This window comes from Mastomys coucha, unplaced genomic scaffold (assembly GCF_008632895.1).
Source record: "Mastomys coucha isolate ucsf_1 unplaced genomic scaffold, UCSF_Mcou_1 pScaffold5, whole genome shotgun sequence".
Taxonomy (NCBI): domain Eukaryota; kingdom Metazoa; phylum Chordata; class Mammalia; order Rodentia; family Muridae; genus Mastomys; species Mastomys coucha.
In genome coordinates this window covers 4,184,097-4,200,372 of record NW_022196911.1, presented here as the reverse complement: position 1 = coordinate 4,200,372, position 16,276 = coordinate 4,184,097, and the positions used below count along the sequence as shown (strand labels likewise).

Sequence of the window (16,276 nt, the reverse complement as noted above, 5' to 3'; positions counted from 1 at the left end):
AAAAAAAAAAAAACATCTAGGACCATAACCAACTGTTAACTGGCAAGAACTTCATGATAAAATGTGGTCTAGTTACTAGAAATAAATTAGGAGCAACTGGTCAAATAGCCAAGTCATTAGCCAAGAAATCAGGATTGATTTTTCTATGAAAATAATTATAACAGAAATAACATGCATACACGTTTGTATATGCATACACACACACACACACACACACACACACACGCACACACACACATCATTCATAAAACAGCTTCAATTTAAAAAAAAAAACGTTTTCTATAGTTAAGCCTACATATAAAATATACAATAATATCAACTTAGAGAAAAATTTCCTTTGAACTTTCACAAACTGATTAATTATTTTATCGAGCCAAATGATAAAATGAACACAGACTAGCACAAGCAGCACTTGGGAGGCTGAGACAAACAGATTAGGTATTAGTAGCAAACATGGGCTACACATAGAAACGCACAAGTCTGTGATAAAACAATCTCCACAGCAGAATCTATATGATATTATATAGTCTTCAGTTCACATGTAACACATCAATAGCTTTAATCACTACCTTGTTGAAAGAGACTCCCTGATCCAAGGGCGTAAGTGTGTTGGCTGCAGCAGCTGCAGCCGTGAGCTGTGCCGTGAGCGCCTGTAACTGAACCACAAGCCCAGCATCCAAGGCCTGCAGGATAGAAGGCTGAGGCTTCTGCTGCTGTATCTGTAAGGTCTGGATTAGCTGCTGAAGCTGGAAGAGAAAAAAATATATTACCATAATTTTGGGTTAATACTTGGTCATTTGGATAAACAAAGATTTATTTATTTTATGTATATGAGTACACTGAAGCTATCTTCAGACACACCAGAAGAGGGCATCAGATTCCATTACAGATGGCTGTGAGCCACAAAGTCGCTGCTGGGAATTGAACTCAGAACGTCTGGAAGAGCAGTCAGTGCTCTTAAGTGTTGAGACATCTCTCCATTCCCCCTGGATAAACATTTTTCACAAATTTTATCATTCTTCAGAGAAAAATGTTTTTATGTGTTGTGGTTTGAATGAGAAATGCCCCAATAGGTACATGTGTTTGACCATGGAGTCCTGATAACAGTACTACTGTTTGGGAAGGTTATGAACCTTGAAGGGGGCCACGGGGTGGAATGCACAGCCTGGTCAAAGAAGGAAGTGCATCACGGGAGGCTAGAGCTAGGCTTTGAGAACTTACAGCCTTGCCATACTTGAGTTCACATTCTTGGCTTGGGTCTGCAGTTAAAGTTGTGGTCTCTGGCCTTCCTGTGTGACAAAGTGTGACCAGCCAGCTTGTTTGCTCTAGTGCCTGCCACCATGCTTCCCTTGCTATTGTAGATTTTCTCCCTCTGGACACCTAAGCCAAAATACTCTTCCATAAGTCACCTTTAGTCATTGTGTTTTAGCACAGAAATAAAAATTATTAGAGAAGTTCGACAACCTGAAGACATAAAGCTAATATGCTTTGCTGGAAAAATGGAGCTGAACAGCTGGGCCTGTAAAAGCAGCCATGACGAAAACTGTCTAGGAAATATTTCCTCAGTAGCATAGAAGCTGTGGACAGCAGGAGACTGAGGGTGCACATCAGGCGGCACCACAATTTACCAAATACTTTCTTCTACACAGTACTGCTTTTAAATGATTGAAGGTGCCATCAAAAAAAAAAAGGTTAAAAGTGGTGCTATAAAAGCTAGAGATTGCTCAGAGATTAAGAACATTGGCTACTCTTTTAGTTGTGACCCGGGTTCAACTTCCAGCACCCACATAGTTCACAACCATCTGTAACTCTAGTCCCAGGCAGCCAACACACTTTTCTAGCCTCTGTGAATACTACAGAAGAATATGGTACAGACATTCAAGCAAAACACCCACATAAATAAAATAAAGAGTGGTGTGGTGCTATGTGAAGAAGCCAGGAAGGCCACTGGCAAAGGTGAAGCCTGAGTTGCAGTGGTGACCCTAGCATACTGGAGATGCCAGGACTGTGGTAAGGCACCCAGGGACAGTGAGGCGTGAGGAAGAGCTACCTGGCCTTAGCCTATGAGACTTATATGTGTGCGGTGTGAGCAGTGGAGCCAAAGAAATACTGCTGCTGGCCCCTGTGGAGCTGGCTCAGGTCATGAGTCAGACACTGAGCTCTTCACCCTGCTGGGTGCTGCTTTTGGCTTGATCTCACTTTAACTGTCCTTCCTGGTTCTTCCTTCTGGGAATAAGGAAATATACAATGTATTTTGGAATTTACAGGAGCTCACAATGAAGAGACTTGTTGATTTTTAAAGAAATACTGGCCTCAAAGTGTTGAAAATTTTAAAGACTGGAATTTTAAATGCTGTAGTGTATTTTATATTATGACTTAATGTAAGATTTAGTGAACCAACAAAAGAAAATTTATGGTTTAAAACGCTGCATGTCAAAGTTAACAAGGGGTGGACAGTCATAGGAAAAACTTGTAGATGTCAATGTGAAGACAAACCTAGCGTCACCTTGGGAAAGAGAACCTCAAGATAAAAATTCCCTCAATCAGACTAGCCTGTGACACTCTTATCAGGTCACTTGAGGGTGGTGCCAGGCTAGGGGGCCTGGGATGTGTAAGAAAGGGAAGAGAATGGGAAGCTGGAAACTTGTAGTCTCTGCTAGCTCCAAGAAGCCTTGGCTTCCTTCAGCGATGGACTGTCACTTGGTATAAGCTGAAAGAACCCTACCCTCCTATGTTGCTTCAGTCAGTGTGTTCTACAGCAGGACAGCAGATGAAGTGGGTAGCACTTAAGCCCCAGAGAAAGTCATGAGCATTACACAGAAACAGTCACACTGTAACAACAGCACAGAGAATCCCTCATGAGTCTGATGCTTCCACTAAGCTCCTCATCCTTCTTCAGTTAACCACACAAGGACAGCAGCTTCTTTATCAATCTCATCTACTGTCTGAGAACCCATTTCCTGCAAACAGGAGAGAAACCTGTTCAACAGGACTTAAGACTGAGACTCAACAGACTGTGTAACTTACTATTCTGAATAGAACAAACTATAGCAACACCTAGTCCTGCTCTTCACCCATCTTTAAGAAACAAAACAAAGCATGGAGCTGAAGAAATGGCTCAGTGGCAGCACTTGCCACACTTCCAGACGACTCAGGTTTGGTTCCCAGCACTCATGTCAGGCAAGTCCCAACCACCTGTAACCCCAGCTCCAGAAGAAGCAAAGCCCTCTTCTGGCCTCCAGATATACACATAAATAAGTAAAATCTTCAAAACCACAGCAGAACAAAAAGCAGCTCAGAGAGCTGTTGAAGTATGTATCTCTGTGAGGAAAGTCTGACTACCTGGGTCTACTCAATGCCCAGGAAGCAACTGGTAGAGCAAAGGAGGACGGGGAGATTGACAACAACCATTTTTTTTTATTAGATATTTTCTTTATTTACATGTAAATTTCTCCTTTCCCAGTTTCCCCTCCAAAAACCAAAGAAACAAACAAAAACAACAAAAACAAACCCCTGTTGCCTCCCCCCTCCCCAATGCCTGCCACCCCACCCTCTCCCACTTATTGGCCCTGGCATTCCCCTACACTGGGACACAGAACCTTCACAGGGCTGAGGTCCTCTCCTCCTATTGATGATCGAATTTGCAATCCTCTACTATACACACGCTGCCAGAACAATCAGACCCCTCCATTGTGCAGTCCTTGGTTGGTGGTTGAGACCCTGGGAGCTCTGAGGGTACTAGTTAGACAACAACCATTTTAACACATCCAGTAAAGAGGATTTTACTGTTCACAACAAAAAAAAAAGTAAATGACAGAGATAAATATGCCATTTACCCCAATCTAAATATCACAAATTACATACATGCACTGAATGTTGTATTCCTGCTTCATGAACAATTACCTTATTAATAAAACCATTCAATATAATTTTTACAATTTATAACTGTCAGCAAAGATTAGAAAAATGAAAATAGCAGAACTACTATTAACAGCTAGTATGAGAAGGAATAAATACCATTCCAGGGAGTAGTAAATAATCTATCTTAAAACAGCAGTAAGAGGAAACAAGTTAGTCATACAGTTATCAAAACATAATATTAGACATTATATTATAGTAGAAAAAACAACATGAACATGACCTTACCACTAAGGTCAACAATAAGACACACAACTCTTTACAGTACTAGAATGGAGAAAGCAACATGAAAGAAGGGAGACAGGGCTGTCCTGTCTCTCCTTTAGACAACTGAACCATTCACTCCTCTGCAATCACCATTTCCAAAGAGCACCACATCAGTAACCTCTCTACAGTGACCTTATATTGGTTCCTGCCACAATGACCACAAGAAGCACCCTGTTTTATCAGTGAGATAGTAATGGTACCTAATAATGCTAGCATATTGCTATGTGCTACCTCAGTATTCTGATACAGAAAAAACTTACATTAATTACAAGATAATTTCCAAGCACAGTGCTCCCATGTTAACATGAAAGGACAGCACACCGTGAAGGGGGCATGCTATGGAACCACACATTAGGGAGACAACACATTCCAACCTTGTTGACACAAAATAAAGACTCACCTGTTGACCTTGAGGACTCTGTAGGATCTGAGCAACTGCTGCCAATGTGTCTGTGTTTGTTATCTGGGATACCCATGGGTCAGGTAAGCCTTGGACCACATTGGCTGGAGTAACAGGTGTCACAGGTGTTCCTTTTAGAAAAGACATTACATGTACCAAAGAAGGAAGCAAGTAAATGACACTTTACAAAGGTACAAAAATTTATTCAGTTAATATATAAAACATAAGCAGATAGTATGCTTTCACTTTATTGCCTCCATCTTCCCTCGGATTTTTGAGACAGGGTTTCTCTGTGTAGCCCTGGCTGTCCTGGAACTCACTCTGTAGACCAGGCTGGCCTTGAACTCAGAAATCTGCCTGCCTCTGCCTCCCAAGTGCTGGGATTAAAGGTGTGCCACCATTGCCCGGCTATTGCCTCCATCTTGAAAACCACTTACAGCCTTTATATAATTAGGTAGTTTTACAAACAGGAAAGAAATTTTTCACACCAAGTCCCCTGGGATCTGTCCACACTTATCTTAAACAAACTAAGCTACCACATCAATGAAACCTGTTAGCATAGTTTTACTACAAAAAATTCTTTAACGGGGGAAATAACAAAAACACAATCTTTCCTGGTAAAATCTGTGAGTTTCTATAAGATGAAACTATTTTTGTTCAAAACTCTTGTTTATACACATGTTTGTAGACAGGCGTACAACAAGAACTACATACCAAGAAGTCAACAAGTATTGGGTTCAGAGTAAAAATTGAAAATATTTAAAATGTTCCAAACAATAAAATTTTTAGATAATTACATTAAAGCAATCTTGGCTTTATAAAGCAATTCTGGAGTTCTTCTTAAAAATTACATTGCCCAAATAACCCGTCAACAAATTAAGTTCCATATACAGATTTAAGGAGTTATAGACAACCTAAATCAGGAAAACATTCATTGAGAACTGGGGCTGTGGCTCAGTGGAAGACTGTTTGCCCAGCATATGCAGGGCCCATGAGTTCAATTGCTAAACAATTGGTATTGCTAAACAAAACAAAAATAAACTATTACATAGACATTTTCCAAAATGTTTCCTGTGATTGAAAAAAAGAAATAAAATCAATCTTTTAAAACTGTTTTCTAAATTTTAGATTAATCACAAAAACACAGTATTTTATTTCTTGAACATAAAGAGATACACCTGCCTGCCTGCCCAGTGTAAGGACTAATGGTTGGCACTTGCCACCAGCTTCAGCCTTCAAGTCTCTAACCCTGGACAAACTCCTCTGTCCTGTCACCTTGTAGCACTGTGCATGTGAACACTGGGTGAGCAGTGTGACTTGAGTCTCCAACAAGGCTGTACGACAGGCACGTACCTGGAGTGTTGCTCATAGCTGCAGTGGTGCTGGCCAAAACAGGGGTGACAACTGGTGGAGGAATCCCTGCCGCCATATCCAGAAGAGGCTGGATAATCTCACTCTTAAAGACATTATTCTTCTGCCACAAGTTTAATACTCTCACTATTTTACTCTAGAAGAACAAAAAAAAAAAGACTTCAAATGTTTGGCTTTCAAGATATTAGCACAATTCATTTCACAGACTATCTGAGCATAGGATGTAAAGAAGATTAAAATATTTCTATGGCACATTACATCTCTAAGAATGTTTTCAACTTTTTCTGCTTTCAAAACTTTAGCATACTCATTTTGTTTAGGTTACTTGGGCATACAAAGACAGACTAAAATAGTTCAGTTGTAAATTCCAACCTGAAACTGTTTTTAACCATTCTGCAATCCCTAATTTTAGGCAATAGGGTAGTTACTCCTGATAGCTACACAAGATAAATAAGAGCTACATTTAGCTTAAGCAGGTGACAGTAGGCTCCATCTTCTATATATGCCAAGTCACATGGGATTGATTAACATAGGTGCCTACAGAACTGCTATACAACTCCCACCTTTCCATGGGTTCCAGGTTCAAATGAGGTTGGGAAGCATGAACAGCAAGCACATTAGTCTTTGAGCCATCTCCTCTGTCCTGCCCTAAGAACTCTGAGGCAGACTCAATACAATGCGTACACACACATAAAGGTGAATTTTAACCCTGACTCACAGAATGCTTACCTTCTGAACTAGCAAGCAACTTCAGGACAAAGTCCTCATATAATGTGACTCTTAAACAAATTTCATTTTATAAGCTAATTAATAATTTTAGGGAGGATATTTCTCCACTTAAGAAATGTAGCTCAGTGACTGTTCAGCATGTTTCCCTGACCAAAAGAAAAAGGAAAATTTACCAAACTCAAGTCCTGTGTAAGAACCTTGCCATAAATGTTCTGTACACCCAAAACCATCCATTTCCTAGACACAGCGCAAGGCACGGTCCCTCCTCTACTCTTTTGTCAGTCTTCCTACCTACTCTCTCCCTGATGGGTAAAGTCAACACCCCACTAGCATTACTCAATCTGGCCCTCAGGGCAAGAATTATGTTTTATATGAATAATGCTCTACATTATTTTGTGACTTAGAACAATAAATAAAATCTGCATGTTTTCCATCATTTGTCTTTTTCTGACAAGCCCTTTGAGTGCAGCTGTGCATCCAATTCACTCCTCTCAAAGTATCCCACCTTACTCTTACAAGTGTATCATACTGGGTTTTAATCTCGCCTCGGTCAGGGTTTCTTAGGTACTTAGGGGTAAGTCCCAGTTTTCTTGAGACTTAAGCATTCTCCTATACAATTCATGATGTATGTGTCTGACACTTCTCATTCTCTCTGGTTTTAGGTCAACTGTGTCAATAAATTTTACCAACATTTCTTCATTTACAAAGTGAGACTCTAACAGATTTTTCTTGTCCTTTTCCTCGGCTGTGACTGTAACCAACTGCCTGCTGCTAGCATTTGCAAGTCTTAGGCACAAGCAACCTCGGACAGAGTACAGGCTGTCTTCAGTTACAACTACTGACTTCAACTACTACTTCACCTCACTTGAAACCCTCATCATTCTCCAACAGTGTTCGGGTGAAATCCCATCTGAAATTCTATTGACTCAACTCCTGCATACACTTGACTCACGGTAATATAAACTTGAGAAGACTGAGTTGGTTCTACAGTTCCCTATGTCACAATCAGGAACACTGAGAGTCAGTGAGCAGAGACTCCTACTGTCTCCTTGTTTGAAGGAAGGGTTTACAGATCCCAGAAGCTTCAGGTCTGCAGGTAAGTACATGCCCAACAAAGAAAGGTGTTCTAAAATGTTTCACCATGTTATTTTAGCTATAAAGGTTTTTTATTATTATTTTAAATGAACATCAATTACTCCCACTTCTTGAAATACAAGTAGTTTACTCAGACCAGAGTAACAATCACCTGAACCCAAACTAAGAATAAAAGCCATCCCCATCCCCTTAATGATAACACACAAGTTAAATCATAACTATTTAATAGAAAGGCTCTATACCCAAGAACAGCTAATTACTACTATTCTAAGCCCACTTGTTACTTTTTAAGAAAAGAAGAAGGAGGAGGAGGAGGAAGGGAGGAAGGGGGAAGAGGAAGGAGGAGGAAGCAAGAGCTGCTGCTCAAGCCTTGAGAAAGAAAACAATAGGTAAATATGTAAAATAAAGATTTGGTTCACTTTAAGCAACATGCAGTTGTGTACATTTTTATATTTCAAATGATGCATAAGAAAATTATACAATGAATGGTTCAAGCCCTCTGATTCAACTCTTGCCTTTGCATAGTGCAAGTACACAGAGTACTGCGCATTTTCTAGGCCTACAAAAACATTTCTCAATGTCTGATACTAAGTTCTTTAAAGTAACAACCCCAGCAACATCATTCTGTATATCTAGATACACACTCCTCCTTTACTACAGAGACTACAGACTCAGCTAATCTTTCCTCATATGGTCTGTAAAATGCTTCATTCATAAAGACTATCCTGAGAGGTATTAGTCATGAAACCCACAAGATCAAGATGGATTTGTATACTGTACCTGTCAGAAATTCAAGAAAATCAGTATGACTTCTAAATCAGTGCTGCTAATTACTATTTCCAATCAATGAATTATTTTACACAGGATTTATTATTAGAACTCACTAAGGTGGGTGACTGAACATCTGAAACATTCTTTAGGACTACTAGCTAGGCTTACCATAATACCAAAATAATTAGAACAAAATACAAGAACTGCCAGGAAATATATCCAAGAATATTTAACAAAGAATATGCTACAACAAATTTATTTATATAATACTGGCTTTTAAAATTCAAGACATGACAGTGGTTAAAAATAAAACTAGTCTTGTTATAAGCCTTAGACTTATGATTCTTCCTTTTAACACCCTCATCCAGTCTCTCCTTTTTAGTGTGTGTATGTGTGTGTAAAAGAGAGAGGACAGAAGAGAGAGAAAATGGAAGAGAGTATTGAATCCCTTGGAATTGGGGGTTACAGCCATGCAAGTTGCATGACTGCCTGATCCAGGGAGCACAAACAATCCTAGGGCTCTGATAGAGAAGTAAATGTTATTAACAACTGGGCCATTGCCAGCCCTGTTTACCCACTCTTAACTTTTTCTTAGCTTTTATTAAAAACATTAAACAGAATACCATATCACTTCCAACTTAAGTACTTATGCAGTAATTCCAGAGGAGATATAAAGGGAATCATCTCCTTTTGATCTTAACTCTGGATCCTTTACTTTCTAATTACAGAATACTTACACACACTAAAATATGAGTGTTGGTCTTGAACACTTAGATAATTTCAACAAAAGACCAATATATACTTTTCTATGAATTGCTTGGAAGATCCATTTTCCACAAAACTGAAATATAAATACCAACTCAAATAACCACAATCCTAAAGTGGCTGTATGCATGACTAAATGTCTAATATAATTTCAAAATACTTCAGTAGCTAATTTCTTTCACAAAAGTTGCTTCGATAAATGAAAAAGTAGCGGGGCTGGCGAGATGGCTCAGCTGATAAGAGTACTGACTGCTCTTCCAAAAGTCCTGAGTTCAAATCCCAGCAACCACATGGTAGCTCACAACCACCAGTAATGAGATCTGACGCCCTCTTCTGGTGTGTCTGTAGACAGCTACAGTGTACTTATTTATAATAATAAATCAATCTTTGGGCCTGAGCAAGTGGGGCTGACCAGAGTGAGCAGAGGTCCTAAATTCAATTCCCAACAACCACATGAAGGTTTACAACCATCTGTATAGCTACAGGGTACTCATATACATAAAATAAGTGAATAAATAAATCTTTAAAAAGAAAAAAGTAGCAAAAGCAATTACATCTTTCTACTCTCTAAAGTTCTAAGAGTAAGAGTATGGGTGTTACAATAATTAAATATTAAAGATCAGAGCAGCTAAGAGTAAACGTCAACAGGAGGTCATATAGTAAGGTAGTCTAAAGACTCTAAGAAGAGAGTAACATACCTCCTTTAATAAAATAATACCATACCTTGTCATCCCCAGGGCAACGATATAAATTCTGAAAAGTGCTAATGATGTTATTACTAAATCTGGGTGCAAACACATCCTTTTCTTGACCAAACTGATGCCGGGATTGTCGCACAATGGAGTCAATAACATACAGTCCAGGTACCTTGTATTCTGGTTTACACTGATGAGAGAAGATTGAGAAGGGGAGGGAAACAGAAAGGTAAAATCCTTGATAGAAAAGACATTACAAACCCTACTTAAGCAAAAACACTGTTCAGGCTATAATGAATAGGCAGACTCTACCTAGTTCTTAATCATTCCTATCTGAAATAGCATCTACTTTGAACAGAATCTACTTTGGCTATTCAATGTGTTCGAGTCAATTGTTACTCACCCAAGTTCCAAACTAGCACTATGTAACTGACTTCAGTGACTATAAGCAACCTGATAGACATTATTATTTTTTTAAAAAATCATTTAAAGAAGTTAAAAAGCTAGAACAATGGAAGCAAAATCAGGACAGGGTTAGAAAACGCTTTGGAGGTACGCATTAGACTCCACTGCTCACACTTCTGTATCAGTAAAACAACAAATAAAACAGCCTTTATAACATGCTAAATATATCCAGCCAAACATTTAAAATTGTCTCAAATACCTCATTTATAAAAGAGACATGAAACTACCACCATAAAAATTCTGGGAAAATTTGCAAACACCAAACTATTCAAATAATTTCAAACTAAACCACTAGGTCAATATCTTTGTAACTTACTTATCTTTGATCTATTTTGTAAAGTAAAGATTTTCTACTCTTTAGCACACTGTTTCCTAGCTTGCATAGTTGGAATCAAGCTTTCTAATCTTGAAGAAACCTAAGAAATCTTGGTTTTCTTTTTCTTTATTCACTCCATCTATGAGTATTTTGCCTGTGTGTATGGATGAGAGGACATATTATTCCCTGGAAATGGAGCTGCAGGTGGCTATGAGCTGACACACTCAGGTGCTGAGCACAGAGCCACTGCAAAAGCAATTGCTATCAACCAGAGCCATCTCTCCAGCCAAGAAAACTTGCTTTAAAAACATGTTAACTAAAACAAAATTACAATCACAAAGGACTTCTAGGTACTTCTAGGTATAATTAGGTCCAGTATTGTACTCAAATTTATTTTCTTGAAATCACTGAACAAACTAACACAAACACTTCTTGGGACTCAATATATTTAGAATCATGCACAAACCCTGCACAGATCTGTAAATAAGGCTTTTCTTTTTTAAAAGTTTCTTGTTGGAGTTGCCTTTGCTATGTATTGCAATGCTAAATTCTGTACCTGAAGATAGATGCCTACTAGAGAATTCTCCCCTTTACGAGCTTTTGTTGTGCAAACCTTGTTCCTAGATTTTAAAACTATTGGCTAAATAAAACTGGCTCCAGCTACTGAAGGGATTAGAGGTAGGTGGGCTTAGAGTTACCAGATTGGGAGTGGAGAAGAGTGAGGACAGAGGAGAGACCAGAAGAGGAGAGGAGGAAGAATGGGAGAAACTGCCATGAGAGGAGAGGAACCAAAAGTACATGGCCGGGAGAAACAGCAAGTATCTGGGGTACACTGCTGGGGAGGTAGCCAGGCCAGCAGTTAGAAAAGTAGATTAGGGGTGACTCCCAGTAATTGTCAAAGCCAAATAACCATAGTCTGAGCCTCACTTATTTGTAAGCAAGTCGGGGATAATCTTAAATTGGTTGTACTACCCTTTCTTGTTTTAAAGTAGATTTTAAAATACATTTTAAAAGTTTTACATGTCAGTGAAAAAAAAAAGTCCTTAGGCCACCACTTAATTCTATTTACAGCCAACCCAATGAATAATTTAATTCCGCAAAAAGTCTAGTAGATACTTAATATGTTCCTTCAGATTTCCTTACTGGTCTTTATCAAGGAAAATTTAAACACTAATTCAAAGGAATTGTTTGGCTATTAAGTCCTTGCCATAGTCCACAAAGATGGTAAGGTGGAAATAAGGATGCTGTTTGAACGTTTATTATCTGAAGAATAAAAAGAACACCTGTTTAAAGGTTGTAAGTCTGAAGTCTCTCGTCGTGCCCACCCACCCTGGCGCTGCCCTTTAGTTCATGTATCTGGCCAAAACTGTCTTCCTTATACACTCACATAGCTCCCTATCCTAGCAATTTATTTCAGAAAAATTAATTTTAACTTAATGAAAATAAAATTCACTTGGTTAAAAAGAAAATATGCCACTGCTGCATATTAAATAATGATTTATTGACCTTATGTTGACATTTAAATAATCTCACACACAATGCATTTTACAGAAAGAATTAACTTAGGAGTTAGAATTTGCGAGTTGCTAATGAGACAAGTTAGCACTGAATAATAAGCAAAACAAGTTATCAATGTGGTCTTTAAAGTGTATTTTCCTTTGACTTATGGCAAACTGATGACAAACTGCCAATACATTAGTGCCCACCCCAAACAGCTGCCTCCACGGAGAGCTGAGAACTGAGGTTTCGGAAGGGCAGCAGCCTGAGAGCCAAGCAGCACAGCAGCACCAAGACAAATGCGTCCTCCACCATCAAAGCCCACTCTTACATGAACACACTGCAGGTCAGTTTCTCACACTACTTTATGCCACCTTAGCACACACATAAAAGCAAAATATTTTAATTTCCTGTTTTAAATAATTTAACTCTAGGTAAATAAACCATAGATGGTTAACACAAAAATTTTCAAAAATTCTCAGACTGAAAGTAGGATTTCCTAAGCCTTCCCAACATTTTAAATCTGAATTATTTTGTTGTTGATGGCGTGGCTTGTTTGTTTGCTTTTAAGACACAATCTCAGTCTGGTGCTGGACGGGGCTGGGAACTCATGATCATGAGTTATATCTCCTGAGTAGCTAGGATTATAGGGATGCACCATCAAGGCTCACCTCTGAATAACTTTTAATGTTATTGCCATGTTAGATTATCTGAGACACATCATCTTCAAAAATATTCCAATAACTTACAAGCTCTCCTGCTGCAGAAAAACACTCTTATTAAAAGAAAGGTAAAAGGCTGAAGAGATGGCTCAGCACTGACTGCTCTTCCAGAGGTTCTAAGTTCAAATCCCAGCAACCACATGGTAGCTCACAACGATCTGGAATGGGATCTGATGACCTCTTCTGAGAAAGAGGCAGGGGGAGAGGGATAGGGACAGAGTGACTACACCTTTAACTGTACCTGTTAGATCTGAATTATGTCCAACTTGGCATCTGTAGCTAGTCAGGGTTGTCTGACAAAAAAATCTCTTGAGGCAAGTTTGGCACCATTCTATGCAACACGTAAACACACGTCACTCAGTAATTCCATTCAAACTTGAGCTGCTACTTTCACATATTAAAAGTTACTATTAAGGAAAACAAAAGGAGACTGGGGAAAATACAAGTGGCTGTACCTGCACATAACTGAGTGATGCTGCTGGTGGCTATCCCAGGGTACAGTTAGGGCGACACCATGTGGGGAATTCTTCTGTATATCTGAAAAGCTGGTCTATGAACTGCCGAAGTTTAGTGGTATAAAATTTGAATTTTGGGCAACTTTAGCTGTGCTGTTAATTTTGGAAGTATTATCCATGTGGGTTTAGTTATAGAAACTAATATTCTGTAAATAATTAAAAACAAAAGTCATGCTTATTTAGCAGCAAACAAGGACAAAGCAAAGCCTGGCTGTGCTTACCTGGGCAGACAATGCAAGAGATTAGAAAGAGGCAGCCAGCTTTAGTTTGACTACAAGAAATGAGTAGCAATTACACAAGTCTTGTCCTTATAAAAATATAGCCGTGTATCTATGGCCACTTTCTATATATGTACATGCATACTTCATAATAAAAAGTAAAGGCATTAAGTAAAAGCATCTCATCATAACTAAGCAGGACAAAGTGTATATGAAATATAAACTGAAATAGTGTGGCATTTAGAACTTATCAAAAATAAAGGCAAAGAAATTTTACTAAAAATTACATGTGGACAAGGAGCCTATGGAAGGACTTCCTTTACAATTACCTAAATGCTATCAACCAGAGCCATCTCTCCAGCACCCATCCAAGGGTGAAGACTATGTATACAATCTAAGTCAATCTTCACTAAGACTGGATGATACATAAAAATGTACACATCTAAATGGGGAGAACAAAAGTAACCATAACACATGTTGTTCAAAAATGACTGCCATTCTCAGAGAAAATGCCAAAGGGTGGAAAAAGAAATGTAGCAAAGGAGGACCAACTGCTTTAGCTTCATTTTCAAACACATACTTGTAGGCTGAAGTTAGGAACCCACTCTGCTATTACAGAGGACCAGACCCTGTATCTACAACTAGTTCTAAGTGCAGCTCTAGAGATCCAATGCTTCTGGGCTCTGAACACAACTGCACAAACGTGGCATACAGAAACACAGACACATGCACACATAATTAAAAAATAAAAACGGGTACTTGCATAAGATCAAAGTTTCTGGAGGAAAACATGGCAAGAGTATTTGTCCTAATTTTCACGTTTCCCATGTCTGCTTCATGAAAATGACAGGTGAGTCTCTTTGATTACCAACATAACAGTAGGAAATTTAAAGTTTAATAAAAGCCAAAAGTATTCAACTTAGGCAGGAATAAGTTAGTTGACAGAATATTATCAGAACCTAGAAAGAACATATGTAGGCCTAATGGTAGCTAATAGTAGCCACAACAGCACTGAATGCATCTCACTAAAACAGAGCATCCAGACTACATTAAAACACACAATGCTGAGTGATGGCGTTCAGCCCAGAACATAAGAGACAAATGATTTTGTAGCAGTCAAATAAAATGGTAAGCTTCACATGGACAAAAAGGAGCTTGACTAATCATAAAAATTCCAGGAATGGAGCTAAATAGACTTCTCTAGTGCATTTCAAACTAGTAAATAATACAATGTTTGGGTACAGATAATAGAAAAGTCAGCAAATCATGGGATCTCCAATTCAAAACTAATTTTGTAATTCACCATAAGCAATGTAAGTTGACTTTTTATAATACAAACACAAGGTTAATAAGAGCTGACTCAAATAGTACTGCTAAACTTAGAGTTCTTTAGTGTCTGTAGTTCTTTGCAAAGTAGAGAGATGGCCAGATGGCTCAGCCATTAAATGTGCCTGCCACCAAGTGTGATGACCTGAGTTTCATCTCCGGGGCGCATCCGGTAGAACTGACTCCAGCAAGTTGTCCTTTCCACCTATGCTGTGACACACGCACATGCCCTCCTACATGCACATAGACATGCACACAACACACAAGTAAATATGTAAGTGTGTAACTTAAAAAGAACAGAGAGTTATCAGAACATAGAATGCTTTCTGGCTGCAATTCATTACACCAAAGCTGGAGGCCCCAGTATTCTAAGCAATTGTCCTATAAGAAGCCAGCTTTAATGTTAACTTTTCATTAGTCACCATCATCCATCATTCCACCTATGAAATTTTAATGACTAACACATAGAGGACCATAGATAACATCAATTGGCTACACACTTGTATTGAACTTGGATTATTTGTTTACCATGTAATGCAACACAAAATGGTACAGTCAATCTGGAGAATATTTTGGCAATTTCCATAACAGAAATATTATCCCCCCCACCAAAATGAAAACCTGCATTTAACCCACAACTAGAACATGAATGTCCTCAGCCACTTTATTTGGAAGTCAATAAGGAATCAGATGCTTGTCAGTGTGTGAATGCTTAACCTGTGGAATAATCTACAGAATTCGATGCCGAACACAAAAGGGAAGAAACTATTCCATACATAGAACAACTAGGCTAACACTCAAGAGAGTGACGTCACGCTTAAAAGGCTAATTCTACCTGCCCAACATTCTCTATAAAGTTAAGCAAGTGATGTATTGATTTTAAAATTTTAGGATTTTGGAACAATGTAGATTTTGGATTTTTAGATTAGGTATGCTTATTCTGTATTATTCTGTATGATACATTGCCACCCAAAACAACTGAAAGTTACAGGCAATCTGTATTATTAGGGCATGCTGTTGTTCACTGGCCTAATAACACGTGAGTTATTACTCTAAGGTTAAATACTCTTAGAAAATTATTTTAAGATTAAAAGTTTATTTAACCATCACACATCCATAGCTCAGTCTGTAAACAGGGATATAGAGGAAGCACTTCACTTTCTCCCCAGGCTAGCTTCCTCACCTGGACTGCAGAATAGGCCTCTT

At 38.6% G+C, this 16,276-nt stretch overlaps 1 protein-coding gene across 8 annotated transcripts in view; it reads right to left on the bottom strand.

The window, feature by feature from the left end:
• The window catches only part of Scaf8 (SR-related CTD associated factor 8), a 307,179-nt gene that overhangs the window by 254,903 nt on the left and 36,000 nt on the right, over positions 1–16,276 (bottom strand). For 7 of the 8 annotated variants that reach the window (XR_004113422.1, XR_004113423.1, XR_004113424.1 and 4 more), the window contains 4 exons: positions 10,040–10,201; positions 5,939–6,092; positions 4,586–4,716; positions 570–746 (listed from right to left, as the gene is read on the bottom strand). Coding sequence is in view for 5 of the 8 variants with exons in the window: in XM_031353067.1 (XP_031208927.1) it covers positions 570–746; positions 4,586–4,716; positions 5,939–6,092; positions 10,040–10,201 (624 nt within the window). In the remaining 3 variants the exon portion in view is untranslated. The remainder of the gene's footprint in view (positions 1–569; positions 747–4,585; positions 4,717–5,938; positions 6,093–10,039; positions 10,202–16,276) is intronic. The other variant, XM_031353071.1, reaches the window with a different exon arrangement.